Source organism: Diabrotica undecimpunctata, chromosome 2 (assembly GCF_040954645.1).
Source record: "Diabrotica undecimpunctata isolate CICGRU chromosome 2, icDiaUnde3, whole genome shotgun sequence".
Lineage (NCBI taxonomy): Eukaryota > Metazoa > Arthropoda > Insecta > Coleoptera > Chrysomelidae > Diabrotica > Diabrotica undecimpunctata.
The window spans coordinates 1,128,635-1,145,306 of NC_092804.1; the positions used below are offsets into that span (position 1 = coordinate 1,128,635).

The following is a 16,672-nucleotide window of genomic DNA, read 5'->3' on the forward strand; positions in this document are numbered from 1 at the left end:
AATAACCGACTAGCAAATACGCCTATCCGTTCTTTTGTGTGAGTTTTTGACATATTTCAAAGGACACGAATAAGCTGAATGCACGCTGAATGTATATATCGACTGGTCACACTTCGCTCGCATCGGTAGTTTTCTCGCTGTTTATCTTAGTTCAATTTTATTTCAATTCTTGTTATTCTTGAACCATTAATTCTAAAAATTTGTGTGTTTATTTACAACTATCGTATCTTTAATTGGTGGTGTACCTACTTTAACATGAAGTGGACAGATGAAAAGGTAATGAGATTTTTGGATTTACATCAGATGCAGCCTTGCATCTGGTATCAAAAAATAGTTATTTTAAATTAAAAACAAAAGAATAACGATGCCTGGAATGAAATCAAAATGACTTGTTATCAGGTACTTGTGCACCAGCGTCTGCTACGCGGTCGTTTAGTCTCTTTGTGTTTACACAATACGTACTGGTAAACTGCATTTAAGTAAAAATGAGTTTCAGCAGCCAGTAATACATGCACGTTCATTTTGGTTTTACAAAACATGCACGACGCAAATATTTCGCATGTTTATTTGTTATTCGCTGACGAATAACAAATATTTGGGCGAACGTGTGATGCCGTCATAAAAGAGTTTTTACGTTTAAAACTTTTTATTGACTAATATCTTTTCTGCCGCATTTCTGTCCTCCTAATACAACATTTTAATAACTGGTCTATTTCAAGACAGTTTTAACTTCCAGAAATTTTAATTAAAACTTTAAATAGAGGAGTTACATATCATTCACATTTCTGCTGTCCTCATACCAATGTTAATAGCTTTAAAATTCTAATACTCTTCGTATTTTTTCGGTAACTATAAGGAATTTTTTTTTCATCATTGATGGATTCGACCGTTACTTGATGGAAATTCATTTTATGTAACAATAAAACACTGAAAACTTTGTTTTTAAAAACTTTTACAAAATTTATTATAACATCACTATAGCTGTTTCAGCAATCTTGAGAAATGCAATCAGCCGAAAGAGCTGTAGTAATAAGAGTTTATAATAAATTTTGTGGAAGTTGTTTTATTGTTACATTTTTTTTAATGATTTCAGTTGATTTAAAGACTTTCAGTGATTCATACTTGTATATTATGTTTAAAAATTCGTGTTTTAAAAATTATATATATTAGATCCTAGACCAATTATAAGAAACTTCTACAGGAACAGAGGTATAACCCAAAAAACCATACAAAGGAAAATAAGCCATCTCCACATCCAATAAAAGTAAAGATTGAAGATATCTGATCTAAATTAATAAAATAACTGTCTAATAAATGAAAAAACTCACAACCATGATTTTAAAAAGAAACAACTGTATACAACAATAATTTACACGTACAGGAGACATAAATCTGTCACATCTATCATCAGACTTTGCTGCTTGCAGAAGATTCTGCGATGATAATATTAATATTTTACAATTATCCTATTTCTAGAGTTTTTATGTCCAGGAGCTGTGGTGGACTAAACATTTGGCTTCTACCGATGATAATTTTAACTGGCGTATTTTAAAACGCCCCACCACCCCATATTTAAATCAACATCGTATAACTGGTATATATTTAAAACAATCTTTTACATTCAGAAATTTTGATGTGGTAACTTGTTTACATTTCTGCTCTTCTGATCTAAAATATTTTAACTGTATTATTCCTCTTTATACTCATGCTAGCCATATAACTGTTCTATTTGATGTAGTCTACTTAGACTTCTCCAAAGCTTTTGACCGTGTTCCAAAACGTCGATTACTAGCTAAATTGGATCACTATGGTATCCGCGGAAAGTTGAACATTTGGATTGAAGATTTTCTATCCGATAGATACTTCAGGGTTCGTGTTGGGGAAGACCACTCACTAGATTATTGTCTCACCATTCAACTTTTGTTTGATATACTTAATTGTTTATGTTTACTTAACTTTATAATTGGTATTAGTTTTATAAGGACTAATTTTTTATACTTTTTGTTTTTTCAGTTCAGAAGGTCTTTGTTTTTAGTAACAGTTATCAGTTCATGTTGAGTATGTACGGTATTTATTATGAAGATAATTTTAAATTCATTTAACAGCTCTATCCTTATTCCCACATAGTTCTGATTTCTACGTCTCACGTGAACAAACCATTGCAGTTTTTGTTCTTGAACCTTTCTTGAGACTGTTACCAGACCGGCTCTTTTCTTAATCGCAATGTTCCTAATCTTGCCTCTATTATTCTTACCCAACAGCTTCTGAATCCAGCTATAGCTTCTAAATTTTCTTTACAGACGACATATCACCGCCGTACAGCTAAGCAAGCCTAACTATACTCTTATATATCTTTCCTTTCAACCCTTCTCCGACTTGTTGACCACAGAGTACCTTGCTGATTAACTGTTAGTTAAATCAACCAACTTGTAATCTGAAAGTAATCCTTGATCTAGTGTTTTACTTTTAATTATTTAGGGGCCAAAGTATTTAAATTCTCCTACTTGTCTTAGTTTTTCTCCAAGTAGTTCTGTGTCCCCAACCATTCCTCTTTCACCCAACCACATATACTTTGTTTTCGACATGCTAACCTAAAATCCTTCATCTTTAATAGCCCTTCTTCAGTTCTCCATCTTCTACTCGAATATTTCTTTGCTCTCCTTAACTAACCCGATATCATCTGCAAAGTGCCCCTCATACCCTACCTGTCAGTAGATCCATATCAAAAAAATATAGGTGGGAAGTCAGTGAAGAACCTTGATGTAAACCAACCGTCACAGAAACAAGCAATATAAAAATATACAACATAGGAGCAAAAATGAAAAAGCAACTGTTCTTGACCTATACGATTTTAATTCATAAAAACCGGATCACAAATTCTATATATTATAATGATGTAGGAGTGTTACAGAAAGCCAGATCTAACGATACACTTCTTAGATTAATTTTACAATAAAACAACTATATACAAGATAACTAACCTCTTTGCATTTATGTTTACCTGGTACAAACTATTAGTAACCTATTTCTTGGCACTTTTACTTCCTTTATGCAAAGGATTATTAACTGCTTTATTTTAAGATTAAGATTAAGATTTCAATTAAAGCTGGTAATAAACTTGCATTTCTGCTCTTGTGCAAAATTTTAATAATTGACGTGTTAAATAGAGAGACATCTGAAGAGTGGGACAAAGTGAGTGGGTCAAAATTTTCCTTAGTCAAAATGTACCCCTCAAAGTTTTTTGACATAAAGCTAGCCACCGATCAATATTTTCTGAAAACAGCTAAACCGCCAATTTCTCTAAAACCAGTGCGCATGTTCGAAATTACTGAAGAGACTGCTGTAGTGAAGTTAAAGGATACCTACAATGGTCCATGGACTATCTTCAAAAACTTCGATGAACTAATGTCTTCGAATTTCTGCTTTCCTTACACAACATATTAATTACTTAGTTATTTTAGATATTTTGTAATTAAAGACTTTAATATAATCTAACTAACTTCTTGACATTTCTGCTCTTTTGATCACAAATTTTAACATCTGGCGTGTCTTAAAAACTTTGATGATCTCTGCGCATTTTCTGATAAGTATTATTAATTGATTTTTTTTAAATCTGATTTTCTCATACAAAATATTAATAGTTCAATCAACGGATGTATAAGAGTTGTCATGAGTTGGACTTTTAGCCTAATAAAAAAAAATTGCTGCAGTACTGATATAAAAGAACTTGCAGTGAAAGCAGCTAGTTAAAAATTTATGACCAGATTAGAGTTTCGGATGTAAAGGAAAGAAAAAATCTGCCTAGAAAATGTTAAAGGAAAAAATGAGATAAACCTGTGGTAAAATGTGGTATATTAGATAAGAAATGAAAAAACAGTGATAAACGGGAACGATCGAATAATGGGTGGCAATGATAACTGTAATAACTACATATACAATATAGTTCTCTTAAATTTAGTACGAATAATCTAACAGTTTTCTGAACATATATATTTAAAATTTTTTTTTTATTTAAGTAAAACTAATTTAAAAATATTTCTTTTTTTCAGGGTTTTGGCAGGTATAGCTAGCAACATGGTATACGTAGCATGTCCAATGTACAACGCCGAAATAGCAGACGAAAAAATTCGAGGATTTCTCTCAGCTATCATGATGGTAATGGACCACACAGGCTCCCTTATAATCTATGCAATAGGACCCTACACGCCGTTCTATACTGCTCCTCTATTGGGATCCGTTATAGTAATTTTCCAAATAATTGTCTTCTCCTTTATGCCTGATTCGCCATTTTATTTAATATCTTCTGGTAAAATTGCAGATGCTCACAAGGCGTTAACGTTCTTTAAGCCTTATAAAGACGCTGATGATGAAATTAATGTGATTTCATCTTCCATTGAAAGCGAAAAAAGCGAAAAAGGACAAAAGCTTAGTATATTTGACACAAAAGTCAATAGAAAAGTGCTAACAATTATTACGGTGTTAAATCTAACACCACAAATGTTGGGTTATCCAGTCATCATTATGAACCTGCACATTATTTTGAAAGCAGCGGGATCCATCTACATGGACTTCTCACTTGCTGCCATCACAGCTGGTAGTATAATGCTGGCAGCGACGATCTTCTGCTCCGTATCTGTAGACAGATTTGGCAGAAGGATTTTACTTTTAGTATCGTCGACTGTATCAGGTTGCTGTGTACTAGCACTAGCTGTTTATTTCCACCTACAAGCCTTATCCTACAACACCATTCCAGTGAGTTGGATACCGATAGTATCGGTATTTATATTTTGTCTTTTCTTCAAGATCGGCATCGGTATAGTACCCTTGATAGTAAATGCAGAAATAGCTCCTGGTAACATCAAAGCCATAGCTGTTACTTACGGCGATGGTCTCAAAATCGTTGGTAGTATTATATCGGTACAAATTTACCAATTTGTTACGAAGGCTACAGGTCTCTACTTACCTTTCTATATTTATTCCTGCTCAGCTGTTGTATTAGGGATATTTACGTTTTTCTGGATTCCAGAGACCAAAGGACACTCACTAGAAGAAATTCAGAAAATTCTAAAATCTGATTCGATCGGAAAAAGATATTAATTGTTTGTATTGTTGATATTTATTTTTTTTTACGAATAAAGCATTTGTATAAAACTATTATTCTTTATTTTATATAGAAATAAAAATTGGTATCTTAAAATTCATTTACAAGAAATTTTAAAAATAATTTTAGCTACGTAAAAAAACTACGAAAGTTTGGCAAAGGAAAATTCTATGAGCTATATATGAAGGTAAAAACATAGAGGAAGGTTGGGAGCGACGAACAAATAGGGAGGTAGAGGAAATGTATACCGAACCAAGCTCAGTCGCTTTATAAGAGCACAGAAAGTGAGATGCATGGGCACGTGATGAGAATGGAAAGAAAGAGGATGCCAAAGATGATTCTAAAATGGAGCTTAATCACGAAAATAAGGAAAGGACAACCCAGATAAAGGTGGTTTGATAGTACAGGAAGATCTAAGAAAAGAGGTAATTGATAGTTGGGCAGAAAGAGCAACAAACACAGATAAATAGAGGAAAATAGTAAGCCAATTTGCAAGCAAATTTAAAGCAGAAGAAAAATGGTACAGCACCAAATGTCTTGAAATAGAAAAACTGCAGAAAAAAAGTGAAAGAAATAACTGATAGTTACTTGATAGTAGTTTACTTAATAAACAGGGAAATATTATAGTCAACGAACAAGACCGATTAGAGAGATGGAAATAATATATTGAGGAGCTGTTTAATGACGATAGAACAGAAATTCAAATCGAAAATATATCGACTGGTCCAAAGCTATCAAAGAATAGGAAAGCAACCAGTCCAGATAAAATTCCAAGCGACATAAACTACTCGACGATAAGAGTAAACATTCCCTTCTAAGCCTCTTCTTTGGCGATGTCTTTGTATATATTGAAAGTATTAACATTTATAATTTAGACTATTAAAACAATTTAAGTGTAACTTGTTAATGATCTGCTGCATAATTTTAGTTCTTTTACAGATAGCTTAATTCATGTTTTTATAAATGTAATGTAATAGTCATGTAATTATAAATACCTGGTAATGAAATATTAAATGTTAAAGTTGTAAACGATGTATTCATTAAATAGTTTTATGAGAAATAAACTTTCTCTTGAAGTGAGTGGTGAAGTTGATAATAGTTTCTACAAATTATCAAATAGTGTTTTGTTTTTATGTTTATTATTGTTTCACACGAATTTTCATCAAGTACCAGCCATTGTTGTTTTTGTTGGAAAATAAAGGAATTATTACTATTATCAGGTGATAAAAACATATAAATTATACCAATTTTCCAAAGACCACAAAATTAAACAATCATAGTTATTATATAGTAGTTATTATGTCGAAATTAGCTCATATATAAACAGTTTATCATTTAACATATTTACACACAAGCTTCTACCACAATTGCTTTTACTTCATAGTATGTAGATACTCTTTTTTATTTTAACAAAGGTCACGAACTATATTCAAAATATAGCTATCGTTTTATGTGGTAATTTATTAAACATTTATCAACCTCTTACACAATTTAGGGTATACGTATAAATAAAACATACATGATACTATATAAGGTTTTTGAAATATTTGCCAGAAAAGTAACGTCTGTAAAAATATTTTTAGACAGCAGAATTAATTGAACAAATTAAGTAAGAAATATGGCTATGGTATTACCTGAATTGTACAATCAATGCAACGACTTAACAGTATCTACCACCAAGGATCACCTTTCCAAGTACAAACACCTAATTAAATGGAAAAACGAGGAATCGATCATGGAACTCGGGGTTGGTGATGGAAACTGTTCGATGTACTGTCTGCAGCCCTTTTTGCCGAATCATTACAAGGAATTCATTGCTATGGATATCTCAGAAGCTATGTTGGAGTACGCGAAAAATAATATCAACCTGCCAAACACTAGGTTTGTTCAATGTGATGTTGGAAGTAAAGATATCGCCGATGAGTTTATTGAAAAGTTCGACCATATATTTAGTTTTTATTGTATACATATGATAGAAAATATAAGGTAAGTTTAAATATTTGTTTTGAATATTACTTCTTATTTTCGCGTAGATTTGATTTGTCTGCTTTTTAATGTGCCTCTTGTAAGTTGTCATTCTATCGTTTTTGTGGTCCTCTAACTGATTGTTTTTCTATTGGATAACCATTCCCCGTCATCTTTACTCTTCTATTTGTTGATACCACAATAAAACTTATAACAAATAAAATCAATAGTCAAACGTCTTAGTGGTCGAACAACAGGAATTCAGGTCACGCAGTTTATTTACAGATGCCGTTTTTCTCTTCTGGCAAATAACTGAAAAATTAATTGCTAATATAATAAACCTTTTTGTTTATTATATTTACGTGTTTTTGTTCATATTCATATCGGTTTAAAACGTTTTGCTGTATCTTCCGATACCCAATCCCCATTTTCTTCCGCCCGTCTATAGGTTTTCTTCTTTTTCTCTATCTCTAATTTCTCAATGTATGCCTGCAAAAAATTGTTCAATAGTACTAAGTGAGCAAATAGCTTAACACCAAATTTAACTTGGAGCTTCTATTGCTAGATCTAAGGTATATCCTTGCATCTGGAACGGATCAAAAGAGAAATAACTTTAAGGTAACTTCCATTATTGAAATGACAGAAAAATCCCAAAAAAACCATTCTGTGGTGGAGGTGTCCAAAAAGAAAATAAAAAACCTAGCCTTAAATTAAATAAATTTCTATCCCATGTGACTTCTGGTAGATATGATGCTGTGCTTTTACGTTTGTGAACGCCGTTGGTACGAAGGAAGTTTTATTTGCCGTCCAGGTATTGTTTTAGAAATGTAGAGAAATCAGCTGTGATGTTTTTGCATGCCTAATTGACTACAAGAAGGCTTTCGATAGAGTCAGGAATTAACAAATGATAGAAGTGCTGAAAAGGACAGGGATTGACGAAAGAGACCTTAAAATAATAGCTAACCTGTATTGGAATTAAACAGCGGTGCTTTGAATAGATGGAGAATATACAGGAGTGAGACAGGGGTGTATAATTTCATCACTGACATTAAATCTGCACTTGGAGCATATTTTTGAAGAGGCTCTAAAAGATATTGATAAAGGTCTCTCAATAAATGGAGTCAAGCTCAATAACCTGCGGTAGCGGTATGCAGATAATACAATAGTGTCTTCCAATACCACAGAAGAGCTGCAAAACTTAATGAACAAAATAACGGAAACGAGTAGAACATCATCAGCAAGGAAAACATAAATGGAGCAAATCTGTATGTGAACCAAATGAGAATTGAACACATGTCTCACAAAACAGCTAGTTGGGAACTATAATCAATAAGTCGTGGGACAATACCCAAGAGATTAAATGTTGCATCAGAAATGCAAAAAGTACATTCTTGACTATGAGCTTTGTGTACACGAGCCATGACCTCAACCGAGAAATAAAAAGAAGGCTCTTTAAATGTTACGTGTACTCAGTGCTTCTGTACGGACTAGAAACGTGGACATTATAGGCGAAAACTTATTATCAAAACTTCAGGCTTTTGAGCTATGGTTATACAGAAAGATCCTGAAGATACCATGGACAGACAAAGTTACAAATGAAGAAGTACTACGGAGTATGAACACAACCGCGAATTTGGTCAACATCGTGAAGGGCCGTAAACTGCAGTACTTGGGACATATAATTAGACATTAAGGCAGATAAGAGCTACTACAATGCATTTTGCAAGGTAAAACTGAAGGAAAAAGGGCCCCAAGACGAAGAAGAACATCCTGACTTGCTAACCTGAGAGCATGGTATAGAGAGACCTCAACACAGCTATTTCGTATAGCAACCAACAAAGTCATCATAGCCAGAATGATCGCCAACGTTCGGAACGGACAGGCACCCTAAGAAGAAGAATCTCTTATTTATTGGGAACCGGCTGAAAAATATAAATCTTATTAATTATCTAAAATTTGCTAAGACCTTGGGTTAATTGCAATAATTATGGTTTTCACAATCAAAAACGAAATATCATTACCAGAGAATAGTTTGTTTTCAATATTTTTATAAAATATCAAATATTTCCTAATAGGAAAAAAGAAAGCGATGTGACAATAACTCATTAAAAAGAGGATATTCTAAAATGGCTGTAAGTATATATTTATTTTAAACTTGGCTCACCTAGCCCAATTACGATGAAATCCAAAATTAATAAACGAAAATTTTAATTCCAAAATAAAAACTAAAAAAAAAAATGTACTTCAAACTGAAGAAAATTCTTGAAAAACAAACTAAATCCTAAATTTCACATCATTTGTGTACCCGCTGGTATGTTATCATGTGTAAGTTTCGACCAAAAGTATCCGGTATAATTCAATCCGATGTCACATCTTCCAAAATCGTAGTAGTATTCCCAAATCGTAGGTCTTATCCTGCTTTTAGGTTTGTTGTGTTGTTCTGGTAGAAATTTTTGTAATTATTCCTAGCACAATATAAGAGAATAAGTATCTATCTTGCCTATAATAAGAGCATAACCTCCTTTAATTTGACCCTGTCGAATGCCTTCTTTATGTCCACGAAACGTAAATATGCTAATTTGCTGTATTCTATAGTGACTTCCCATGTCCTTAGTGACTTCCAATGTCTACTTATAAATATAGCGTCGTTGCATGATATTTCCGACCAAAAATCTTGTTGTTGTTCTGCTAGTGACATAATTGCATTTAGTTATATCTTTGGTTTTAGTAACTGTTTGATCAGATCCTTTTGGTCCCCCGTACTTTAGGAGTTTGTTGGTTATTCTGTTCTTTTTTGGTTATGATTTACTTTTTGAAGAGAAGCTTCTATACTGGCATTGTATTACTTTTTTTCTATACAAAAAAATGCTGAGCGAACTGGTAGTGTCATAGAATAGCGGTTCTTAACATCGATTTACTACTATTCATCAATTCGTTTCTAGTCATCATATATTTACTCCAAGCAGGTTTACACAGTACCACAGTACCTCCTACTGTATCACTTTTTATAAACTTTCTTAATGCTTCCTTTACCTCTCCTTACACAATATTTAGTTCTTCGTTTTTCGCCACTTCTAGTGTTTGTGGTTTATTATTATCACCTTTAACAAATAGGTAGTCTACCCATGTTTCCTTCTTAATTTTTTTTTTAATTCTTTTATCTCCTTTTATTGTCCTCTGGTCATTCTCCATATTTCTTTTTGTGTTCCGTAGAAGTTGTGTTCCATTTATTTTGAGAAGCTCTGCCAGTGTTCCCTTTTTTATTTTTCTTACTAAAGTATTCGCTTCATTTCTGATTTGTTTATAGTGAGTATTCTTGTTGTGTTTGTTGTGTTCTATACTGTGAAAAGGCTTTCTTTTTTTTTTCTTTACATTTTCTCTTCACTTTCTCTTAATCATGGTGCTTTTTTTGATATGTTAACGTTCGTTACTTTACTCTCTCCAAAAGCTTGTTTTGCTGCGTTGATTATATAATTTTTGAGTTTTTTCCAGCTTATCTCAATGTAATTGTTTACTAATATTTCATTCTAAGCAATATTTTCAGATATTCATTTTGGTGTAAGTATTCTGTGGATTCTGTATTTAGTAGTTTGACTCTGATTTTTGTTTATATTAACGCCGCTCTCTTTAATGTGATGTATTTTATGATAATTCTTATTTTGCATAATATTAAGCTATCGTCCCTACCCACATCTGCTAAGTTGAGGCATCTTAAGTCGATTCCTTTTGATGCAGACTGATTGTGCATATTTTTTACCTCCGAATTTACCCACCCCTTGCGACTGCTGGACATAGGCCTCCCCCATTTCTGTCCATTGTGATCTATCTTCAGCACTTTTCATCCAATTTCTTGACATTTTCTTGATATCGTCAGTCCAACGAGTAGGGGTTGGACTCCATTTAAGCAATCTCTTCGTCCACCATTCATCAGTGATTCCGGCTTAGTTCCATTTCAGTGTGGCAATTCGGAAAATTACATCGGTATCTCCTGTTCTTGGTCTTAAGTCTTTATTTCTAACTCGGTCACAAAGCGATATACTCAGCATTGACCTTTCCATTTTCCTGTGAGCCATTTGCAGCGTTTTAAAAGTTGTAGCTATCAATGTCAAAGTTTTGGCACCATACGTCATCATAGGCAACACACATTGGACAAATGTTTTACGTTTTAAAGAAATTGGTATATCGCTTTTAAAGATGTCTTTGAGTTTTTCATAGGCTGCCCCTTCTAGGTTTATTCTTCTTCGTAGTTTGCATGTTTGGTTGTGATCTTTATTTCATGTCCAAGGTATATGTATTTTTCCATTAGCATTACTTCGTTTTCTACAATATGAATATTTCTGCTAGGTACTAGGTTTGTGATGAATTTTGTTTTGGAGATGTTTATTTTAAGACCCACACTGGCACACACTAACTGAAATTCATGTAGCATTGTACATATCTCCTTGAGATTGTCCGATAACAAAACTATGTCATCTGCGAATTTTAAATTTTGTTAATCTCTACCGTCAATGTTCAGAACTTTCTCTTTCCAGTTAAGTTTTTTACAAGCATATTCTAGTACTACAGTGAACAGTTTAGGCGATAAGGTATCACCCTGTCGGACTCCTCTGCCAATTGGGATACGATCCGTGTTTTTATGTAGTTTCAACGATATAGTTGCGTTCTTATATATATTGCGTTCCAAATCTGGTCTGAAATCCCGTAGGAAAGTTTTTTCGTTTCTAGACGTAAAGGCGATTCGTTACTATTCTTGTAAGGAGTTTTTATAGGTGACTTTAGGTCTGTAGTTTTACAATTCATGGGATCTCCTTTTTCGTACAATAGAATTAAATCAGAATTGTGCCATTTGTCGGGTATATTATTGTCCAAAAGACACATGTTAAAAAGGTTTTTATATTTCTTAAGTAGGTAAGTGCTTCCGATTTTGATTACATCAGTAACTACACAATCTTCGCCTGGAGATTTGTTATTCTTAGCTTTCCTTAGAGCTAGTTTTATTTCGTCTATTGTGATTTCCGGTAGTAGTTCTGATCCTTGGTTGATAATGCTCTTTTTCCTAGTTAATATTTCTGGTACTTGATCTTCTCTGCTCTTTGCTTTGTGTTGGCATATGTACAACAAGTTGTAAAACTCTTTAACTATTTTAACGGTTTCCTCTCTGTTGGTTGTAAGATGACCATTTCTATCTTTAATCTTTATTATTTGCCTTGTCCCCGTTCTTATGCGTTTTCTCAATATTTTCATACTTTTATTGATCTTTTATATTGTTAATTTATGTATTACAATGTTTTAGTCAAGCCTTTAAAAACCTCTACAAGATGTTAAAACCCGGCGGACAAATGTTTCTCACAGTTATGGAATATAGTTTGGCAGATGTGGCGTTCCACAAACTGAGCAAGATACCACGATGGGAGAAATATGGAAAGCAGACTACTGTCTCGCCATTTTACTACAGTGAGAGCCCCAAAGAAGAATATATACGGCTATTGCAAGATGCAGGTTTTAAAAATTATGTGCTTGAGACTGAGAGCATCGATTTTGTACTTGGGGGAGAAGATGTGTGGCAAAGTAAGTAAGAACATTTGGTTGATGACTCTTCGCTGTAATTTTATAATTTTCTGTCTTTTGCTTTATTTTTTAGGAATATTTAATATCATTCCTTTTTAAAAACATTCTAGTCATATTTATGTTTTTTCATTTATTTTAGAACTGTGTATCGCCATTAATCCACTATTACCGAAAATATCAGCTGAAGAATTAGAAGACTACAAATTAGATTATCTCAACCAATTACGAAAAAGTAGATCCTTTTCATTTAACAATAACAATTCTCGTATAAGTACCCATTTTAAAATGTTTATTATTGTAGCAAATAAAATTTAAAAATCTGAATCTATTCATTGTTTAAATTTTTGTTTTGAATAATTAATAATTTTTGCTTACCTTAGTTTTCTGAGGCGCTAGCTGTAGATCGTTCTCTCGATCCACCTACTAATGCGGCGCATGGCTGTGTTAGCCGTATGGGCCATGTCCGTTTTCTGACTCGCCTTCGCAACCAGTGCGTGATCATCGGCATAAGCTACAAGAGTGCATTCCTTTGGCATCTGTAGCCTCAACACCCCATTATACAGGACATTCCACAGAATGGGACCTAGTACTGAACCCTACGGAACACCCTGCGACAAACTGATGCTGGTTTCTTTTTCTATTATGGACCTGTCAGTAAAGTATCTGTCAATTACATTGACCAGGTACTCACTAACGCCCAATTATTTGTGCCTTGACATGATTTTTGCCTTGATGCCTATTAAAGGCATTCTTGACGTCAAGCAGGATGAGAGCCACCCATCTCTTTGTATCCTGCGTAACTAAAGAGGTTATTTCTGTGACCGCATCTATGGTAGATCTCTTGGCCCTAAAACCATATTGGCGTTCGCTCAGCGCATGCTTTTCTTCTAGCTCTCGCTCAAAGTGGCCTTTTACAAGCTGTTCGTACAATTTAGCTATCGAAATAAGAAGGCAAACTGGCCAAAATCGTACCTCTTCCTCTTTACCTATACCTTTCGGGCATTGCGATAAGACAGGGAGATTCCCTGGGTCCTAAATTGGACTCAACCTGATTATGGACGAAATAATAAAAAAAGTACGGCCTAAAAAAGGATACCAAATGGAAGAAAAACAACTTAAAATAATCTGCTATGCAGACGACGCAATACTACTCTCTCAAAGTAAAGATGATTTACAACGTATGCTGCACCAATCTAATATAACTGCCAGAAAATTTAACATGTTAATTTTCCCAAAAACGACAAAATGCATTGTTACAACAGCAAATTTACTAAGATGTAAATTGGAGCTGGAAGGTCAGATAATAGAACAAGTGATAGAGTTTAAATATCTAGGCATCAGATTATCTAGCTACGGAAAGCTCGAAACCGAGGTGGAAGATCAAGTGAATAGAGCAAACAGAGCCGTAGGCTGCCTAAATGAAATAATATAGAGAAATAAAAATATTGGGAAAGAAATGAAAGGCAGAATTTACAAAACAGTCATCAGACCAATAATGACATACGCGGCAGAAACAAGACCTGATACAGAGAGGACAAAAAGAATGTTAGAAACAGCAGAGATGAAAACACTTAGAAAAACTGATGGTAAGACACTATGGGACAGAGCTAGAAGTACATATATACGACGTAGATGCAAGGTGGAGAACATCAAGAACTGGGTAAGAAATAGAAGAGTAGAATGGAACGATCATATAGGCCGAATGACAACAAATAGAGTAGTAAAGACGACAAGATACGGTTCTCCAATAGGAAGACGATCAGTAGGAAGACCACGAAAACGATGGAACGACTGGAGGCACATTGAAAAGAGTCATGTCTATATAAAAAGAAGAAGAAGAAGAAAGAATAACAAGACAACGATGCAAAAAATAGATCACTTGAGAAAGGCATTCTGCTGAAATCGTTGTAATAAGACTTTGTAATAAATTTTGTGGAAGTTTTGTAAACAAAAGTTTTCAGTGTTTTATTGTATTATATTAAATTGGTAAACAATAACACTATTGAATAAACATTGAAAAGAATTTAAAACCATGTATCACATACTAAGGATATTAAATACAGTGAAAAAACACAATGCAATGACGAATAAAAATGCAATAAAAATAAATGTAGTCGTGAAGTAGTTCTCGTTTAATTATTTTAATTATTTGCAGATTAAAGTGAAGCCTTTTGCTACCAGTACACAAAATTAAATCTGTCACAAAAGTAATTACTTGACTAGAACTGCATATAACGAAATTACTTAAAGGTTTCCATAGCTCTGAGCATAAAAGAAAATATTTGAGTGACGTCGACTAGTTAAATTGGAGAGTTTTATTCAGTTCGATTTTAATTAGTTGATGCACATGTCGGGATTTCTGAGAGTATAAGCCTGCAAAAGTAGTTAAAAGTTTTGGTATGATTTTTATCGTATTAAAAGTTAATTAAAAAGCAAGCATACTTTAATTTAGGTCTTCAAAAATGGAACTGATGACATTTTCGTAATATATTACGGAAGTAAAGAGGACTTTCGTTTGAATTTATGGATGAGAGGTAATCATTTTAAGTTACTTTAATAAAAATAATAGTCAATGGTCAGTCAATTACAAAAGAACGTATTTTAGTCTGTAGTTGAGTAAAAAACAGGATAGAGCCAAATAAATCGTTGCCATATTGATATATAAATCTGGGTAAAACATGTAAATTTATATCATATTATGTTAATCGTTTAAGTATAATTTTTTTAAGTCATTGGGAGGATATAACGTCGCCTTAAACAGAAAACCTCGTATATTACAAAAACCAAACTTTACATGAGAGAGTAAAAACTGATTAGCCACCTTGAAATTGAGTGCTTAATGACATTTTTTGAAACACTCTAAGTAATGATATTACATTTAGCTAATTTACTAATAAAATTAAACCTACTGAAATTTTATGTGTAAATTGTTATTATCACTTTTAATCAGTGAAATACGAGGTTATCCATTTTAGTTCATTTATATTTACGTGGTTTTCTTGATTTTAAAGAATATACGTGGTTTCCTTACCCTTGTTATTTTATATGCAAGGTTTTCTTTACAGTCATCACAGAAGAAAATTAATAATTGTTGCTAAATATATTGTTAAAAAAACTAATAATTAAGTATTGGTTATTATTGGATCAGTTATTCATTTGATAGTGATATGTGTATTATAAATATCAAAATTATAACAATAAATGGCTATCCATTTTGAAAGAAAGATTTAGAAAAATAGAAATAAACAATATAGAAACGCAAACATTTATTCATATTAAGATAAATTATTTTAAAATACATGAGCACACACTTTCGATACAAATAGTGCTGGAGTTTTTCATGTAGTGAGGAAGGCTATCGTAAAAAATATGTACATCTATTGGCAAGACAGATTTAATCTCTTGTAGATCAATGAACTTCCTTGACCGAATTAGAATTTTTGTTTTGTGCAGAAGTTTCAATGTAACATCAGCTACTGGCTTTTTAATCCTACACGGAAGATCCGAAAAATCATCTGAAAAGTTTAATTTATACATTTACCCCACCTTCGGGCTTATATTGAATGCATCTCAAATCAGTTACCACGGGATCACCTTTTTTATTTCCCGGTCAGATCGTGGGTATAAAATTCATTTTACTGTACATTTAAAAAAACTGGTGATCCAGGTAATGAACTTTGTAGGGACTGGGGTTGAGTCTTGCTGTACGACATACTTCCACTTATCCACCAGGAGAGTATATTTCTCTATGTCTTAATTTTCTTTCAATAAGACTGTGAATCGAATCGCACTTCATTTGTGTGTGTACACTCCTTTTCTTAGTATTTTTGAGTTATAGTCAATCGTTTTTTGTGAAATAAGACATAGCGCATTGGATATAATGCATTTACGTTTTCGCTATTGTACAAAATCACGTTGTCATATTTAGAGCTATCAATTTCAGTGGTTATGAAATGTGACATAATAGATTTAAACTCATCAGCAGTTACTCCTCCCTCGGATTCGTCCCAGATATAGCAAGATGCGTTGTTAGTTTTA

The 16,672-nt window shown here is 33.1% G+C and overlaps 2 protein-coding genes across 5 annotated transcripts in view; both read left to right on the forward strand.

The window, feature by feature from the left end:
- The window catches only part of LOC140434034 (facilitated trehalose transporter Tret1-like), a 33,626-nt gene extending 28,472 nt beyond the window's left edge, over positions 1 to 5,154 (forward strand). For all 3 annotated transcript variants that reach the window (XM_072522017.1, XM_072522016.1, XM_072522015.1), the window contains exon 4: positions 4,050 to 5,154. In XM_072522017.1, the coding sequence (XP_072378118.1) occupies positions 4,050 to 5,097 (1,048 nt within the window). In that variant the 3' untranslated portion in view covers positions 5,098 to 5,154. The remainder of the gene's footprint in view (positions 1 to 4,049) is intronic.
- A 1,023-nt stretch (positions 5,155 to 6,177) lies between these two features.
- LOC140434035 (juvenile hormone acid O-methyltransferase-like) lies at positions 6,178 to 12,969 on the forward strand. 2 transcript variants are annotated; one of them, XM_072522019.1, is made up of 4 exons: positions 6,178 to 6,321; positions 6,685 to 7,087; positions 12,360 to 12,634; positions 12,774 to 12,969. In XM_072522019.1, the coding sequence occupies exons 2-4, from the start codon at positions 6,720 to 6,722 to the stop codon at positions 12,947 to 12,949; spliced, it is 819 nt and encodes a 272-aa protein (XP_072378120.1). In that variant the 5' UTR covers positions 6,178 to 6,321; positions 6,685 to 6,719; the 3' UTR covers positions 12,950 to 12,969. The 2 variants fall into 2 exon arrangements, with proteins under 2 accessions (XP_072378120.1, XP_072378119.1); XM_072522018.1 differs by lacking the exon at positions 6,178 to 6,321 and having other exon boundaries at positions 6,606 to 7,087.
- The last annotated feature ends 3,703 nt before the right edge of the window (positions 12,970 to 16,672 follow it).

Bases quoted from the DNA above. Each gene is read 5' to 3' on its own strand.
- LOC140434035 (XM_072522019.1), top strand. From the start codon at position 6,720: ATGGCTATGGTATTACCTGAATTGTACAATCAATGCAACGACTTAACA. The intron at 7,088-12,359 runs GTAAGTTTAAAT...ACAATGTTTTAG, and splicing joins CATATGATAGAAAATATAAG to TCAAGCCTTTAAAAACCTCT. The intron at 12,635-12,773 runs GTAAGTAAGAAC...CATTTATTTTAG, and splicing joins GGGAGAAGATGTGTGGCAAA to AACTGTGTATCGCCATTAAT.